Raw genomic sequence first — 17,500 nt, 5'->3', positions numbered from 1 at the left:
CATTATCATCATCATCGTATACCATTACGTCTCCTTGTTGTTTGACATACTGTCAATCCCCATTTGGAATTTTTTCAATTACTGCATGACTTGTGTGGTCCTCCAGACTGCCATCACATGACCAATCGTCTCATGCCGGGGCCAAGCAGGTGCCAGAAATGGATTTTAACTCAAAATACCCAAAATTAATGAAAGTTTGGGTTTATAGTTCGTTTGCACCAGAAGCTATAATATCTCCTCAATTAGCAGTGGTAGTAGTAGTAGTAGTAGTAGTAGTAGTAGTAGTAGTAGTAGTAGTAGTAGTAGTAGTAGTAGTAGTAGTAGTAGTAGTAGTAGTAGTAGTAGTAGTAGTAGTAGTAGTAGTAATTGTAGTAAGCAATAACAATTGCTTGCTATCATATGGATAGGACTCTAGTCTATTTCAAAGTACTTTCCACCAGATCGAACAGACCCAGCTACCCAATCAGTGCTGGAAAAAAAATCTAGACTTCACCCAGGATCGATCTCGGCCATTTTTGTGTTTGTATATTTTGCTTGTGAAATGAGTGCTCTACCAACTGAGCTATCGGGACCCCCCAATGAGATACCATAAACTATAACAAAAAAAAACAAATTTCATACTTATTTCTGATCGTCAATTCTATTCTTCTCAGTATCAATATCACATCTACGTATAACCGGCTTGAGGCGCTGGGTCACATATTATAGAGTTTGATCCTATTCAAATCCCCGTCGTCAGCCCTACCTATGACTCACTCACACACACACACACACATACACACACACACACACACATATATATATATATATATATATATATATATATATATATATATATATATACACACAAACACACACATTTACCCACAGACATCACATGTCATTCACAAACCCCACCCCCACCCACCCACCACCTCTCCACCCCCAAGCCCCAATACTGTTTCCCTCGTCTCCGCATTCTAGAAAGTTCTATTCAAATCCCATGTGTTTATCTGAGTATATATAATCTCTTCTGCCAGAAACAGACAGTACAATATTTTTTGTGTGTAAATTTTAAAACAACATAGTTTGATTTGGCATGTTTTATTCTGTGTTGTAAAACCCAAAAAACTAGAGGTGCATAGATTATGAGTCAATAAAATGGAGAGAAAGATAAAGGTAGTAAATATGACTCATATATTATAAGGGAACAACACCAAACAAACGACGTTTCGGTCTTTGGTCTTTTTCAAGTAAAACACTTGATAAAGGCCAAAGGCTGAGACGTCGTTTTTTTTTTTTTTGGGGGGGGGGGGGTTTGGTGTTGTTCCCTTATTTATGAGTCCCATTTACTCACCTTTATCTTTCTCTCGATTTGATCCGTGTTATAATGCTCTGAAAAAGTGTGAATGAAATGAAACATGGTCAGACAAGACAAGCATGAAAGAACAATACAAGAAAAATCAATCATCCCAAAAATCAGCAAAATATTCGCCACTGGGGATTTCTGGTGTGCATTTGTTTTTCATTGTTTCTTGCTGGGTGGGGTTCCTGACATCCCATAGTGGGCAGGGAGGTACATACTGTGTCCTCGATCCCCCTATATCTGTTTTCCAACGTTGCTTTCCGTCTTTTTCTTAGAATGAGATTAATTGGTTTTGTAATGATCTGAACACATACCCTGGCTGGGAGGGAAACAGTCAAATGTATAGTTAGTTTTAGGAGATGATATTTTTTTCCTTGTAAATCATCTCTCTGTTATAAACTGTATTATTTTTGCTTTTACATATGTATGATTTGTAAACAATTGATTGTGTTCCTCTATCTTGGCGGGGACCTGTGCTTGTTTACTGATGAGACTTTTAGGTGATCTCAAACTAAGTACTTGGATAGTGTGCTCTTGGAATCTACATCTGTTTCCTATTTGAACCAATTCCACCTTGTCTTACTTACATTTTCTTGAGTGCTTTAATTGTAATTCTAGAACTTATTACAATCCCATTTTCTTTCTTTTTACTGGCGCTGATATAACCTAAATGTGTTGCAAGCATCGTAAAACCCTTAAAAACAAACAAAACAAATATTCTTTCTTGCTTCATCTGACACTGTTTCATACACACTTGGTCAGATCTTTATCTTACACACGCCAGTGCATGATTTCTATTTCCTCTCCTCCGTGTTATATTGTGTTTTATGTTTATAATATTCTATATTGTGTAAATGTCGCAGCTCGAAGCTCGAAGAAATAAATAACAATTTAAAATTGAATGTAAGCTTCAATCTAAGTACGAAAACAGATAAAATGGACGATTCGGGTTTCTCCTTTATCAATTTCCTGCCCATCAATGTTTTGTTTATTCATCTTAACAACGCCACTACCACATTATCTCATTCATCTGTAGTGTTTCATTCTTCCTGTTTTGTTGATAAAGGGGAAACCCGAAACGTCCATTTATCTGTCTTTGTAATTAAATTGAAGCTTACATTCAATTTCTCACGTTAATATTCTATAGTAAACCACTTCCTTTTTTCTAGTAAACTGCATATAGATAGTATGCGCTTGGCTAAGAACCTCACAACATTGCCATCCGGAAGTATATAACGGACCAACACACAAAACTAGGTGTAACCAATGGACGTTTATAGTCTGGTTAAAAACAGTTTAGTGAGAATTACTCATAAACGCGGACGGCAAAAATCAATAACAGAGACCTGTATGACGTCAACATCATACTATCTATAGATGGTTTAACCTTCCTTTACATTTTTGATTCATTCCGATGTAATAACATATAATTGGTGATGGGATAACGAATATGTAATAATTGAACCTTCTATATCATTAGAAAGGATAGAGATTGATATGAATTTTCTCTACTTTCTATATCTTCAATTTATCGGGCATGTTTGGTCAACGTGCACACATTCACAGGTCTGGTAACCGAATGCAATTATGGGCATTTTGTATAACAATGTTGTGATGGACGCTATTTTACTTTGGTTTAAGAGTATTTTCTATTACAACAATGGGCCCATAAATAATTTTGGTGATCAGATCTGCCAATGAATACACATTGTGTTTTGTGTTTAGTTTAGCAAATAAATGTATTTTGAAAATTGATATGATATTGTACTGTTATTATTATATTATACATAGGGTTTTCATCATTATTTTTGTTTGTTTGTATTTAATGTGTGTGTGTGTGTGTTATTGTACGTGTGTTGTGATTGATTGTGTGTATGTATGTGTGTATGTATGTATGCTGTGTGTGTGTGTGTGTGTGTGCATCAGGTAATGCTTTTTGAACTATGTATGCAATAGTTATTGGATATCAAACCGATTGTTTTAAATGTAGATACAGGGTGTTTGACAAGAAAAGTGTAGGATTATAAATAGACACAGCTTGTTTATGAATTGACGCAATGGAAGATATCATATATGAAATGATAGGAATTTATCTGAAGTATTGTTCAGTTACGCTTGCCAGTCTCAAATAGCTACTGGTCAAATTAAAGCTTTAATTTTTCCACTTGTTTGCTGATTAATATTGACTCAAATGCTGTTGTTTCCCCCCCCCCCTACCTATAAGGAATGAGATTAGCGAAAGAGTAGCGTCCCTTGATTGGACGTCACCCATAGTCTGTGACGTCACCGGCGGAAAAGTTATTAGAGAGAGAACGTCATGTTGGTTGTGCGCATGCGTCTCTCGTCCTCGCGGTCAGCGAGGACGAGAGACGCATGCGCACAACCAACATGACGTTCTCTCTCTAATAACCTTTCCGCCGGTGACGTCACAGACTATGGGTGACGTCCAATCAAGGGACGCTACTCTTCCGCTAATCTCATTCCCTATAAGTTACTGCTGATTGCTGTGTTGTTGTGTGTTGCTTATACTGACCTTATCACTCACATAATACAGTCATGGCCAAAAGTTTAAGACCAAAATAAATAAATTAATAAACATTAAATCTAAACCTTGTGAAACAAGGGGAAATAAACAAACTCACTCTCACTTCAAATGATTAAAAATATTATTTAATACCTTTACTGAATCTTAGAATCATATTTCAGTATTTTGATGTCCATCTTTTGCTCTGAGGACAGCTTCGATCCATCGAGACATGCTGGATCAGGCTTTGCCAGTATTCTTGAGAAAGCTCTTGACTCCAAACATCGTTGATTGCTTCAACAAGGGCTTTATTGTTCGCTCGCTGTTTGCCTGCAATCTTGTTTTTCATGGAGTGCCTCAGATCCTCTATCGGATTGAGATCTGGACTGTTTCCGGGCCATTCTTTGACCTTCGAAAGAAAGTCCTGAACATTTTTGTTCTGTGGCAAGTGGCACCGTCGTGCATGAATATGTTATACTGGCGTGACTGCTGATTAGAATGCAGTTTGTCTTTCTGTAGTTCCAGGTATTTTTGGTCATTCATCGTTGTTCTAGGATCCAACAAATATAGACCGTCAGTTCCTGTCTTGGAAAATGCTTCCCAAATCATTTGGCTTGGCGGGTGTTTCACGGTCTGGACTGTATACTTTTCATCATACCGTTTACCAGCTGGTCTTCTCACGTTAAATTTACGAACAACAAACTGATGCACAGTTGATTCGTCTGCAAACATGACCTTACTCCATTGCTCTTCAGTCCAATGTTTGTTCTTCGATGCAAATGCCAATCGTTTCTGTTTCATAATTCGGGTCAGTCTGGGTTTTCGAGCTGGTTTGTGAGATCGGAGGCCGAAATCATCAGTCAAGCGTCTTGAGACTGTCCAACGACTGATATCAACACCACATAACATGAGCACAGATCGAACGTTTTGGCATGAGACAGTAGGATTCTTCGAAACCACTGTCCTAATGACCCTATCAGCTCTGGGAGAAGTTGTCCTTTGGCGGCCAGTTTTGTCTCTGTCTGAAAAAAAATGCCTTCTGATCGGTACTTTTGAATAGCATTGTGCACTCCAGTCTTGCTGCACCCTACCTTGCATGATATGTCACGTTCTGTGTACTCTTCATTGAATAATGTCATCATTTGAGCCCTAACAATGCTAGAAATGGATGGATGTTTTGCCCATTTTTGTGCTGTACACAAAGTTCAATCAAGTGACTATAAATTGCTTCAGAATGTCAATATGAACATCGGCCTTTGTTGTCGGCTATCAAAATTGCAGAATAAACATCTTTTATTGAAATGAGTTTATTCACTTTGCTGCACCAGAAAGCACGGTACGAAAAATGAAAAAAAAAATAGCTAGATGAAAGTTTTTCAAAGCTTGGTCTTAAACTTTTACCCAGGACTGTACATATGAGACCTATCGTTTCAATATTGTGTTGATGTCAAGACCGACCACTTACTATACCGACGATGGTATTTCAATTTTAGGTTATCAGAATTTTACTAATAGCTTCAGGAAACATTTTGTAGAGCACACTTATAACGAAAGCGCTTAAGACGAAGTTATGTTCATAACAAACTGGTTTCTTTTCTCTTATAGTTTCAATAGTTAATATCTATACGGATATAAAGGATTTTTATTTTTGCCTGCAGTTGCTTTATATGGCTGTGTTCTACTATTTATTAATTCTTCTCAATTGTCATTCTTATACATATAAATAAATTTTATGCGACCTTTTCATATTGACAAAGTACCGTATTGAAACGATGGGTTATTTATTTCCAGCTAAGTGCTTACTGCTACTGACTAACACGCTAACTCACATGCTTGCTACATTACATAGGAACGTGTCGCCGAAACTGCTGTGTCGTCCTCCTCTCCACAACCCGCGAAAGAAGCAGAGAAGACGGAACAAAAAACCCCCGCGACGGAAGAGGAAGTGGACATTGACCTCAATGACCCGGATGTAGAAAAAGCCGCGGTCAAAATTCAGGCTGGGTTCAAAGGTTTGAAAGCCAGAAAGACTGTTGCTGCAAAACAAAAGGTGTGGGTTAAATTTGATTTTACCAACGCAATAAGACAAGTACGTGTGTCTTATTCGGGGATAATAAATTGGAGTATATTCTCAAAACAACCATGTACTTATTTAAGATATAGTCAATTTCTGGAGGATTTTAAAATTAGCGATAGGCATGCAAATTTAGTTGTTTGTTTTTTAAATTGATAATTATCATATACGTTTAAATGGAATTAGAGTAAAGTAATAGGCCTTAGAGAATTAGATAAACGAAGAATGTTAATTTTGTCAAGAGGTGCAGTAATGACCAAAAATGATAACATTTACAGTTTTAAAAGTTGACCTGTCTATGCGAGTTAATACTAATAATAAAAGGATAGAAATAGCAAGGCTTCGGAGCTCTTGTTCTTCTTGTTGTTGTTATTGTTGTTGTTGTTGTTGTTGTTGTTGTTGTTGTTGTTGCTGTTGTTGTTATTGTTGTTGTTGTTGTTGTTGTTGTTGGGTTAAACAGTTCAGAGGCATTGACATCCGACGGTTTTTTTTCCAAATCAACTCACATAATAATATGACTTTTTAAAATTGTTCTGTTGTGCTTTAGGATGTTTACTATAATATTGGGATTTGGAAAGAGAAAATGGTGGCCCCAAGATTTAAACATAAGGATGTGTTGAAATTCCAAAGCCTCTTTATTTTCATCTTTTTAAAAAATGATAATTTACGATCAAAGGCTTCGGGCTGTTTTTTTTATCAAAAGGAAAAATTGGCCTTCCAATTAGCTTTATGTAGATCAAATATCAAAAACCCATAGCATAGCAAGTGCATTAAATTATTATCTTTCCTAGTCGAGTGATTGCTTTTGTTTTGTTAGGTTGAAATCGTCTTCATAATGAGTGTGTGCTTCTAATGTATTAACAACATTGCATTGCCTCACTGTTTGTGTTCAAGCTTATTACTTACTAATGTTTTGAAATTTAACGTTTTGTTTTTTTGCTATAAACGTAGCAGTATATCAACGTTACATCGGACTTTCTAAAATGATTTCTTGATACTGCTATTAAATGCCCCTCCCCCTTAAAAAAACAAACAAAAAACAAAAACAAAATAGAAATGTATATATAGTGCTACATTTCATATCAATAATAACGTTTTAACGATTTAAGATCAGCAGGTTTTATATATATATATATATATATATATATATATATATATATATATATATATATATCCGTATATTAGTTTTGGTGGGTACTTGTAGGTACAAGAGTGCTCGATAATGTTGGTTAGAACATATAAAATAAGTAAGACCACTCACAATATTCTGTCGAGACGATCGTTTCGATGGGTTTCCATCTCTTCGGTCGACTGAAGAGATGAAAATCCATCGAAACGATCGACTCGACAAAATAATGTGACTGCTCTCACTTATATTATACACACATACACACACACACGCACACACACACATTTATATATATATATATATATATATGGTATCTCAGTCAACTCTCATGAGTGGCATGAATAATTCATCTGCTCAAATTAAATAATTGATAAAATTAAGAATAAATTGATTTATTCCATGCATACTTTTTACAATACTATTTCCCCTTCATTTATTACCAGCACTTTGCCCCATCCCCATACCTCATATTCCTACATAATAATTTATCATCATACTGTAGCGCTGCTTACACTCTTTGCAGACTTTTTTCTTAGGTAGATAAATCTTTCTCAGGTTAGATTATATTTTAATCAAATATATATATATATATATATATATATATATATATATATATATATATATATAGGTTACTGGCTTTTATTCCTTTCTTTTACAGATGAGTTTGCGTATATTTATTGATTTTAAAACTTTGTTTTTAATGTTCCTATTTGAACTTCTTAAACTTATCCATATTTCAATATTCTTTTCTTTGATAATATAGGAACAGCAAGACGCACCACAGCCAGAAGCCCCCACAGAAGAACAGCCGGCTCAACAGGAACCAGTGGGAGAGAAAGAAGAGGAGGTTGACATTGACTTGGAGGATCCGGCCACAGAGAAAGCAGCTTTAAAAATACAGGCCGGTTTCCGAGGGTATCAGACGAGAAAAGACCTCAGCCAGACCAATACTGTCGCCGAGACAGAAGATACTGTGGCGGCACCTGCAGAAGAAGTAACTGTTGAGGCTCCTGCAGAAGAAGCAGCTGTGGCGGAGGAGGAGAAGAAAGAGGAGGAAGAAATCGACATAGATCTGAATGACCCTGAAGTGGAAAAGGCAGCAACAAAAATCCAAGCCGGGTTTAAAGGACTGAAGACGAGAAAGCAAGTCGCCCAGATGAAAGAGGAAAAGGCTGCAGAAGGAGGTGAAACTGAAGGTGAAGGTCAAGAGAAAGCTGCAGAAGAGGTGGTTGAAGGTGGAGATGGTCAGACCGCCGGTGAGGATCAAGTAGATGCAGTCCCTGTCAATGTCCAGCAAGAGACGAATGATGGCGCTACCGCTACTGAGGAAAATTTGACCCAGTCAGGCGGTGAAGCCGCAGATGCAGGAGAATCTGCCCCGGCTGAGGATGTAAAGAAAGAAGAAGAAGCTGCTCCTCCTGCAGAAGAGGCACCAGCAGAAGGTGAGAGTGGAGAAGGGTTGGAAGAGAAGAAAGAGGGAGAAGAAGATGTAGACTTAAATGATCCCTCTAGAGAAAAAGCTGCCGCTAAGATTCAGGCTGGGTTCAGGGGGATGAAGGCCAGGAATGAGGTTAAGATTATGCGGAAAGATTCTCAGAAGAAAGAAGTGGACAATGATGATGATGGGGAGAAAAAAGTAGAGATAATTTACGGACGTGATGAGGGAGAAAATGTAGTAGGGGCGGTTGATGCAGCTGAAGAGGAAGAGGAGAAAAAGGAAGAGGCTGTTGAAGAGGGTGATGAGAAAGTAGAAGAAGAGGATAAGGATGAGAAAAAAGAAGTGGAAGAAGGAAATGTAGAGGAAGAGGTTGAAGAAGATGGACAGAAGTTGGAAGAGGAAGAAGAGGAAGATAAAGATCAGGGAGGAGTAGAGGCAACAGTAGAGGAAGCTGGGGAAGAGAAACAAGAGGATGTAGAAACAGCTGCTGAACAGGAAGAGAAGAAAGATGATGAAGTGTAATATTTGGTTTAGGGAAAGGATAATGATCAGTTTTAATGACAGCTGGGCTACCAAGAATTAAAAAAAATGACTTTTGGACGCCGTTTTTAATGCAGTGGAATCTGCCCCGGCAGATATATGACCTATCTTTTGAAAATGGTATTTTGTCGATGTAAAGCAGGTGCCAAAACTGGTTTCAAAGTTGAATTTATCCAAAGAAAAAGTGAAATTTTACTCTTTGTCATATTATTATAAAATTTTCACACATTTCATAAGACTGATTATTAAACATCAAACTCTAGTATTAAAATTGCCTCGACATGATACCGTTTTGAGACGATGAGTCACATAAATTCGACTTTTTCTATTTGAAAATCATTTTTCTTGAAGATTATTGGACTTAAAATGAAATAGTGATATTATATGCTGAACGAACCGAAGCTTAGACTTTTCAAAATAAGATAAAGTGAGAGAAATTCGTTATGAAAAATGACAGGATATCTTACTAGTCCTTAAAACGGCTAATGAAATAGGTCATTGTAATTTGTCATTATTTCTATCTCTATCGTTAATGGGATAATTTGATTCATTGCTAAGAGGTGATTTGTGAAGAAAAAACATTGTTTCTGACAGTTTACAAAAATATAGTTTTAAAAAATGTTGAGTGTTCAATATATTGATGCATTGATAAGACTTAAGGATTTATTTCTTTAGAATACGATGATATATTTTTAAAAACTACATAATTTTGATTTTACGTTTTACATAACAGTGTAGTATACAATGTGAATTGGATACCCTTTTAGAGACGATTTTATGACCTTTTAGTTTATTGTCTTTGTACACATTATTGGTCTGTTTTGTTGTAATTTTACCAATAAATGTTGTTAGTTTAGTCACATGTTATTTTATTTTGGCATTTTTTTCTTATTGAAATAAAAGGAATTGTAAAAGATCTTCCAATAAAAATGATTATCACTCTGATGCTATTTGTATTTGATTGACATGAAATGAATTCAACTCCTTTCCCTTCTTCCTCAAACACTAGATGGAAATTAAAGAGGTAAAATGACTGTTGCATGATGGTTGTTGTTGTTGTTGTGATTTATCTCACTTTTTTAATAGTTGCACGTTGTGTCTGGTAGTCAAACTAAAAATATGCTAATTAATTACGATTCTAATAGACAAATTAAATACGTATTTTGTTTTTTTTAAAAACAATAGTGAGACAAACACAGTTTGGTTACCAGATACTTTACTAAATACGTGTGAATTTTTGATATTGTTGGTGTTGTTTTCTTCTTCTTTTTTTTTTGGATTGGATTATCATATGCATGTTCTTTTTTTTTCAATTGTAAAGTGTACAGTGCAATGCTTTAGTTGACAATGAGTAAAATAATTTATCATTTTATTCTAGTTTATTTCGACTAGACGTTTTCCTATGAGAGATGCAAAACTTGACGAGACCTTTGAATTTTCCAAGCTTGAGTATGTACAAGCAAAATGTCCTGCCTGACAACCAGAAAATAGAGATGGCACAAAAGTGACCAAATAAGATGACAATTTTACCAAACGTCGGTTCAACGATGACTTTATTCAAGGGAATTGCACTGCACTGTACATTGAATAGAAAAATATAACCAGAGCTATTTTCAAATTGGATGAATATGTGAAAAAGCGAATTTCTACATCCTTTTATTTTATTCTCACCCCCCCTCTCTCTTTTTTTCTCTATCTCTCTCTCTCTCTTTTCTCTCTCTCTCTCTCTCTCTTTCTCTCTTTCTTTCCCTCCCTTCAATAATAATATGAAAGACAATCATGAAAACAGCAAATTAGTAAATTAACCATACATTTTTATAATCGTAATAATGAGAAATAAGATTCTACTGAAAATTTCTTAAAGTTATTTCGATCTTTCACATTTAGAAAAATAAGTGTGGAAAGAAATTCAAGTTTTTTTCTCTTAAAAACCCCCATTGATTCGAAAACAGTTCTGGTTATATTTGTGTGTGATGGTGTAGGTTGTTTTGAAGCTTTGGCACTTTGACGTGTTGTTTTGATGTTGACACCAGGACAGCGTTGGGCTGTGGAAGGCAGCTTTGAACAGCATAACTCCACATATAGAAATAATTTAAAAGTTTTACCCAATGGTATATTAGGCTGTGTTAACTCACTCAATCCTAGAGATTTTTGCTACTTTTCAATATTGGAAAAAAAAAGTGTATTAAAAATGAGCATGTGCTACACGGATAGTTTTATTCAACTACAAAATAAAAACATTAGCTTTGATAATACGCCTATAATTTATCTCAGAAAAATGTAATTAATAGGCATGGGGTATAAGTAACCTGGTTAAACTACGGATATAGTCGGTGTTAGGGTTGAGTGAGTTAAAAAGTTGTTATCAAATACTTTTGAAAAGAGAATAAATTAAACACATTCCATACAAAACTTATAGGGAAAACATTTTGGATGTGCATTGATTAATGTGGCTATGTGGTCTAGTGGTATGACACTCGCTTTCGGATCAGACGGTCCTGGGTTCGAGCCTCGCTCGGCGCATAGTTGAGTCCTTGGAGAAGGCTCTTTACTCACATTCTCTCACCGTATACTGGTGTATAATAAGTACCTGGCCGTTAACAGCGTCGTATCTGTCCGAAAAAAAATTGTAATATCGCCTATAAGGCGTCATGTCCCGTCCTACATGTTACGTGTTGCTGTTGGCCAGGGAACCCTTGTAAAGCGCTTTGAGCACGTTTAGTGGATATTGCCCTATATAAAAGCTCAATTTTTTAATTTTTTAAATGCACAATCACAGAGGTCGACATTTTGTTTTATAAGTTTTCTAATATCAATTGCTTTCTCTCTTAATTTACCGATTAGCTTTATTGTATTATATGACTGTTGAATCCTATTGCCGACCTGATTCAACACCATTTAGAGGCGGTAGGTCACAATAATAAGGGGATCCCGATGTCTCAGTTAGTAGAGCTCTCGTTTTACACCCTAAGGGGACGGACATCGATCCCAGGTGAAGACGAGATTTTTTTTTTCCAACTCCCCCCCCCCCCACCCCACCCCACCACTACCACCACCACCACCTGTCGACCGAACAATGATTGGGTATTTAGTATTTGGCGAAAAGTACGTTGGGATACACTACCGTCCTATCCGAAAGGCATCATGTAATTGCTATTATATCGTCCCTTCCACGCTGTAGAAACTTGGTTAAGCTCCAAATGAATGGGCCCCATGGTTTTGATTGAGGTACTAATATTTTTAGATCACAGTAATGTCGATGGTCTCATCGATCACCAGGCTTTTTCAATCATTGTCTGCATTGTATTCTACATGGATCAAAGACTACACCCAGGCTATTTCAATCATTGTCTGCATTGTATTCTACATGGATCAAAGACTCCACCCAGGCTATTTCAATCATTGTCTGCATTGTATTCTACATCGACCAAAGACTCCACCCAGGCTATTTCAATCATTGTCTGCATTGTATTCTACATGGATCAAAGACTCCACCCAGGCTATTTCAATCATTGTCTGCATTGTATTCTACATGGATCAAAGACTCCACCCAGGCTATTTCAATCATTGTCTGCATTGTATTCTACATCGACCAAAGACTCCACCCAGGCTATTTCAATCATTGTCTGTATTGTATTCTACATGGATCAAAGACTCCACCCAGGCTATTTCAATCATTGTCTGTATTGTATTCTACATGGATCAAAGACTCCACCCAGGCTATTTCAATCATTGTCTGTATTGTATTCTACATGGATCAAAGACTCCACCCAGGCTATTTCAATCATTGTCTGTATTGTATTCTACATGGATCAAAGACTCCACCCAGGCTATTTCAATCATTGTCTGTATTGTATTCTACATGGATCAAAGACTCCACCCAGGCTATTTCAATCATTGTCTGTATTGTATTCTACATCGATCAAAGACTCCACCCAGGCTATTTCAATCATTGTCTGTATTGTATTCTACATGGATCAAAGACTCCACCCAGGCTATTTCAATCATTGTCTGTATTGTATTCTACATGGATCAAAGACTCCACCCAGGCTATTTCAATCATTGTCTGTATTGTATTCTACATGGATCAAAGACTCCACCCAGGCTATTTCAATCATTGTCTGTATTGTATTCTACATGGATCAAAGACTCCACCCAGGCTATTTCAATCATTGTCTGCATTGTATTCTACATGGATCAAAGACTCCACCCAGGCTATTTCAATCATTGTCTGCATTGTATTCTACATCGACCAAAGACTCCACCCAGGCTATTTCAATCATTGTCTGCATTGTATTCTACATGGATCAAAGACTCCACCCAGGCTATTTCAATCATTGTCTGCATTGTATTCTACATGGATCAAAGACTCCACCCAGGCTATTTCAATCATTGTCTGCATTGTATTCTACATGGATCAAAGACTCCACCTTCTCAGCAACCCCCCCCCCCCCCATGATATCAATAATAAAGGAGTTAAGGCAATGATCTTCCTTTAAAAAATCATATGAATTATTCATATTCTTTTTTAAAACGCACATATATTTATCTAATATCCGTAATAAAGCATGAATTTATCTCCTCAACAAAGCATATAAATGTATCTATTCTCCTTAATGAATGATATAAATGTATCTATTCTCTTTAATAAACCCAACACATTAATTAATTCTCCTTAATAAATCATACAAATTAAATTAAATCTACATAATAAAGCATACAAATTTAATTAATCTCCCGTGATAAAGCGTACAACCTTAAATTAATCTAGCTCTACTTCATAAAGCATATACATTTATTATATTTTCAATGATAAAACATACAACATAAATTAATCCCAAATAAAGCACATAAACTAAATAAATCCTCATTAATAAAGCATGCTTAATTGATTCTCCTTAATAAAGCACATAACTTAATAAATGCTCTTTGATAAAGTATATATTATACTTAATAATCCTCCTTAATATGACATATAAAATTAACATCCTCTTTAACAAAGCATTTTATAAACGTATCCCAAATCCCATAATATATTTAAAAAAAAAACAAAACAAAAAACAAACAAACAAACAAACAAACAACAGCGATAATTTCAATTTCCAGCTTGCTTCTTAATCGGACATAGTAGAGTTTTGAGACGTCGAGTGACAATAGGATTCAACAGTCGTGACGTCATTTCCCTCGTAATGACGCATGGTAACTTCGGAACTGGTTATAAACTATCGGAACGTCCTTATCAAATACTTCTCTGAAGATTATAAAAATGCACAGAGAGGAGAAAAACATTATAAATATCTGATCATGTTTTGACTTTCATACATTCTGATCACAAGACATGTGAAAAAGTTCTAGCCAGCATGAAAAATAAAAGTGCCGATTTTCGTTGTTTATAACCAAACTGATGGTTGCTGGGCGGACGTGACATCAGACTATTGAATCCTATTACCTTTTGTAGTGTGTATAACCTGCATGACCATAATATAAAACATATAAATCTAACACCAGCATATCGATTCCAATACAGGTGTAAGGCAACTCATACCTTGTCATGTGAGATGTCATACCGTAGCCATCGTTAAATTATAACCTGACACTGAGCGTAGCCATCGTTATGTTATAGCCTGATACTGAAATCCAAAAAGACTGGTCTTTTGACATTACTATTCCGTTTTTGCACCGCCTAGTGAGTTGTCGTCAGTAGAACTCATGGAAACAAGTGGTACCATTGGTTGAACTATTGAATACAACTCAAGATTTGTTTTCTGTTGTGGCCAAAGACTGGTCTTTTGACGTCATTTTTTGGTCAGGGTCAGGCTATTGATAAAATGTAGTGAGAAGAACTACTCATATTAAAGATAGTATGCGCTTGGCTAAGAAGCTCACAACATTGCCATCCGGAAGTATAACGGACCAACTCACAAAACTATGTGTAACCTTAAACGGGTATAGTCTGGTTAATACGGTTTAGTGGGAATTACTCACAAACATGGATGGCAAAAAACAATAACAAAGTCCCGAGTAACGTCATCTTCGTCCTATCTATACATGGCTGGCAGAAAACAGAACAAAGAGCTGAGTGAGTTCAATTTCGTCCCTCAATATATTTGTCACATTATACGACACACTAATCTCTGCATGAAGGTTGCTGGCGTGGACCGTGGCCATCGTTAACTTATAGCCTGACACTGACTAAAGATGACGTCAAACGACAAGTCTTTGGCCACAAAAGTAAACAAATCGTGAGTTGTATTCAATAGTTCAACCAATGGAATCACTTGTTTCTTTGAACTCTACTAACGACAACTTACTAGACGCAACATAACGTAAAAAAATGACGTCAATCTATAGGTCTTAGAAGGCTCTAGTGTCAGGCTATAAGTTAACGATGGCTACGATAAGACACTTGTTTCTATGAGCTCTGCTAACGACAACTCACTAGGCGGTGCAGAAACCAAATAATGACGTCAAAATGCCAGTCTTTTTGAGTTTCAGAGTCAGGCTATAACTTAACAATTTCTACGCATCAACTCAATTAGATGGTGCACAAGCCTAAAAATAACGTCAAAAGATAAGTCCTAGTTGGTTCTAGCGTCAGGCTATGTCATCGATAGCTACAATAGGAGGGAGGCCAAGGAGGAGGTGGTTTCAAAACTTAGCGGACTGGATGTGAACAACAACTACAGAAGCAGGACGCATGGCACAGAGGAACACCGGAAAGGAATTCCGTCGATCTGTTTGAGAGGCTGCGTCCATCAAAGATTCGCCTTAAATTCTTTAAGAAGAAGAAAATGACTATCCAATGAATATTATGCTCAAGGCTCCACAGCTAACAGCAACAAATGCACGCAGCACGAGACGAGACATGAAGCCTGTGATGCGATATCACATTTTTTTTACATAGGTAACGTTGTTGTGAACGGCCAGATACTCATTTTATACCTGAGTATGATGAGAGGATTGGAATAAATAGTCTTTTCCAAGGACTCAACGTTCCGCCGACCAAACATAAACCGTAGCCTTTGTAAATTCATAGCCTCACACCGTAATCATCCCTAACTTATAGCCTGACACTAGAACCGTAACCATCGTAAACTTATAGCCTGATACTGACCAAATAATGACGTCAAAAGACAAGTCTTTGGCCACAAAAGAAAATAAATCGTGAGTTGTATTCAATCTGGCCCCGCGGTTTATTGCACAGCTTGCGGTCGCATTGCGGCCGCAAAATTAGGGAAAATTTTCTGATTTGTATTGCAACCGCAAAATCTGCACGTTTTTCAAATTTTTGCCAAGTTCTTTCATTCTTTTTTTTTTTTATTTTTGCGAAATTTGCGTTCCACGCGGTGATGAATAATTTTTATTGTAATTTGTTTTCCCAACTTTTTGCCTATTTTCAAATCAGCATAATTTCTGGCAAAATTTGCCACTTTTTTGTCATATACTTTTGCATAAATTTGAGTTTGAAATTGCGTAATTCCGCGGGGATATTTTATTACATGGGTTTCATGTAGTTAGTTGTTAGGTGTGATACAACATATTTAGAAACCTGCAAAACTTTTCCAAATTTTTTGCAAAATTCATCATTTTCTTTGCAAAATTTTGAAATATTATTTTGCAAAAAACCGCTTGGTCCGCTCAATCGCTCAATACATCAACCAATGGGATCACAGGTTTCTTTGCGATCCATAAACGACAGCTCACTGGACGGTGCGCAAACCTAAAATATGACGTCAAACTTTAAGTCCTATTGGGTTCTAGTGTCAGGCTATAAGTTTACGATGGCTAGGCTAGAACCCGCTAGGTCTTATATTTTGGCGTAATTTTTAGTGTGGTTTTTTTCAACACCATGACAACATTCAAAACCAAAGGAAAAACACACAGATTAATATTAGTTTTAGTCGGACCCATATTTTAATAGGAACAAAGAAGGTGTTATAATTTCAGTTAAGTAGGTGCTTGATGCATATGATGTATTGATTGAACCACGCAGAACCTGGAATTCAAGGGGCACGATAGCTCAGTAAGTAAAGGGACCAGTATCGATACCATTTGTATTCGAGTTAGATGTTTTCTGACCCTCTGTCCGCCCATCAGTGATTGGGTAGCTGGGTCTGTTAGATCTGGTGATAGAGTAGCGTACAATCGAAGGTGCAGCAAATAATTACGACTGAAAGTTTAACGTAAGAGTAGTGAAAGTCCAGTTCTGTTGATCTAAAGGGATTTCCTCAAGTGTAATTTGATATAGAAATTTTTATTGCTTTCAAGATTTGTACTTTGTAATATTTTATAGTTTTTTTCACAGTCCTTGCGATAAATTTAAGTGATTATAACGTCGGTAAAAATGACGAAAATGGGTTAGTCAAAAAGTTCTAGATTTGCAATCACAAGCACTAAAGAAAAAAGTAAGACAAAGGATACTGGTTTAAATAGCAAACAAAAATATATTC

The 17,500-nt window shown here is 36.4% G+C and overlaps 1 protein-coding gene across 6 annotated transcripts in view; it reads left to right on the top strand.

The window, feature by feature from the left end:
* LOC144960006 (uncharacterized) overlaps positions 1–17,500 on the top strand; it is a 219,998-nt gene that overhangs the window by 201,945 nt on the left and 553 nt on the right. For 4 of the 6 annotated variants that reach the window (XM_078892939.1, XM_078892935.1, XM_078892940.1 and 1 more), the window contains 2 exons: positions 5,719–5,919; positions 7,836–10,091. In XM_078892939.1, the coding sequence (XP_078749065.1) occupies positions 5,719–5,919; positions 7,836–9,032 (1,398 nt within the window). In that variant the 3' untranslated portion in view covers positions 9,033–10,091. Of the gene's footprint in view, positions 1–5,718; positions 5,920–7,835; positions 10,092–17,500 lie in introns of those variants that run through there. The other 2 variants (XM_078892937.1, XM_078892938.1) reach the window with 2 other exon arrangements.

The sequence above is a fragment of the Berghia stephanieae genome, chromosome 14 (assembly GCF_034508935.2).
Source record: "Berghia stephanieae isolate SIO BIC M18660-M18661 chromosome 14, UCSD_Bste_1.3, whole genome shotgun sequence".
NCBI lineage: Eukaryota > Metazoa > Mollusca > Gastropoda > Nudibranchia > Aeolidiidae > Berghia > Berghia stephanieae.
This window is presented reverse-complemented; position numbering and strand designations above follow the sequence as displayed.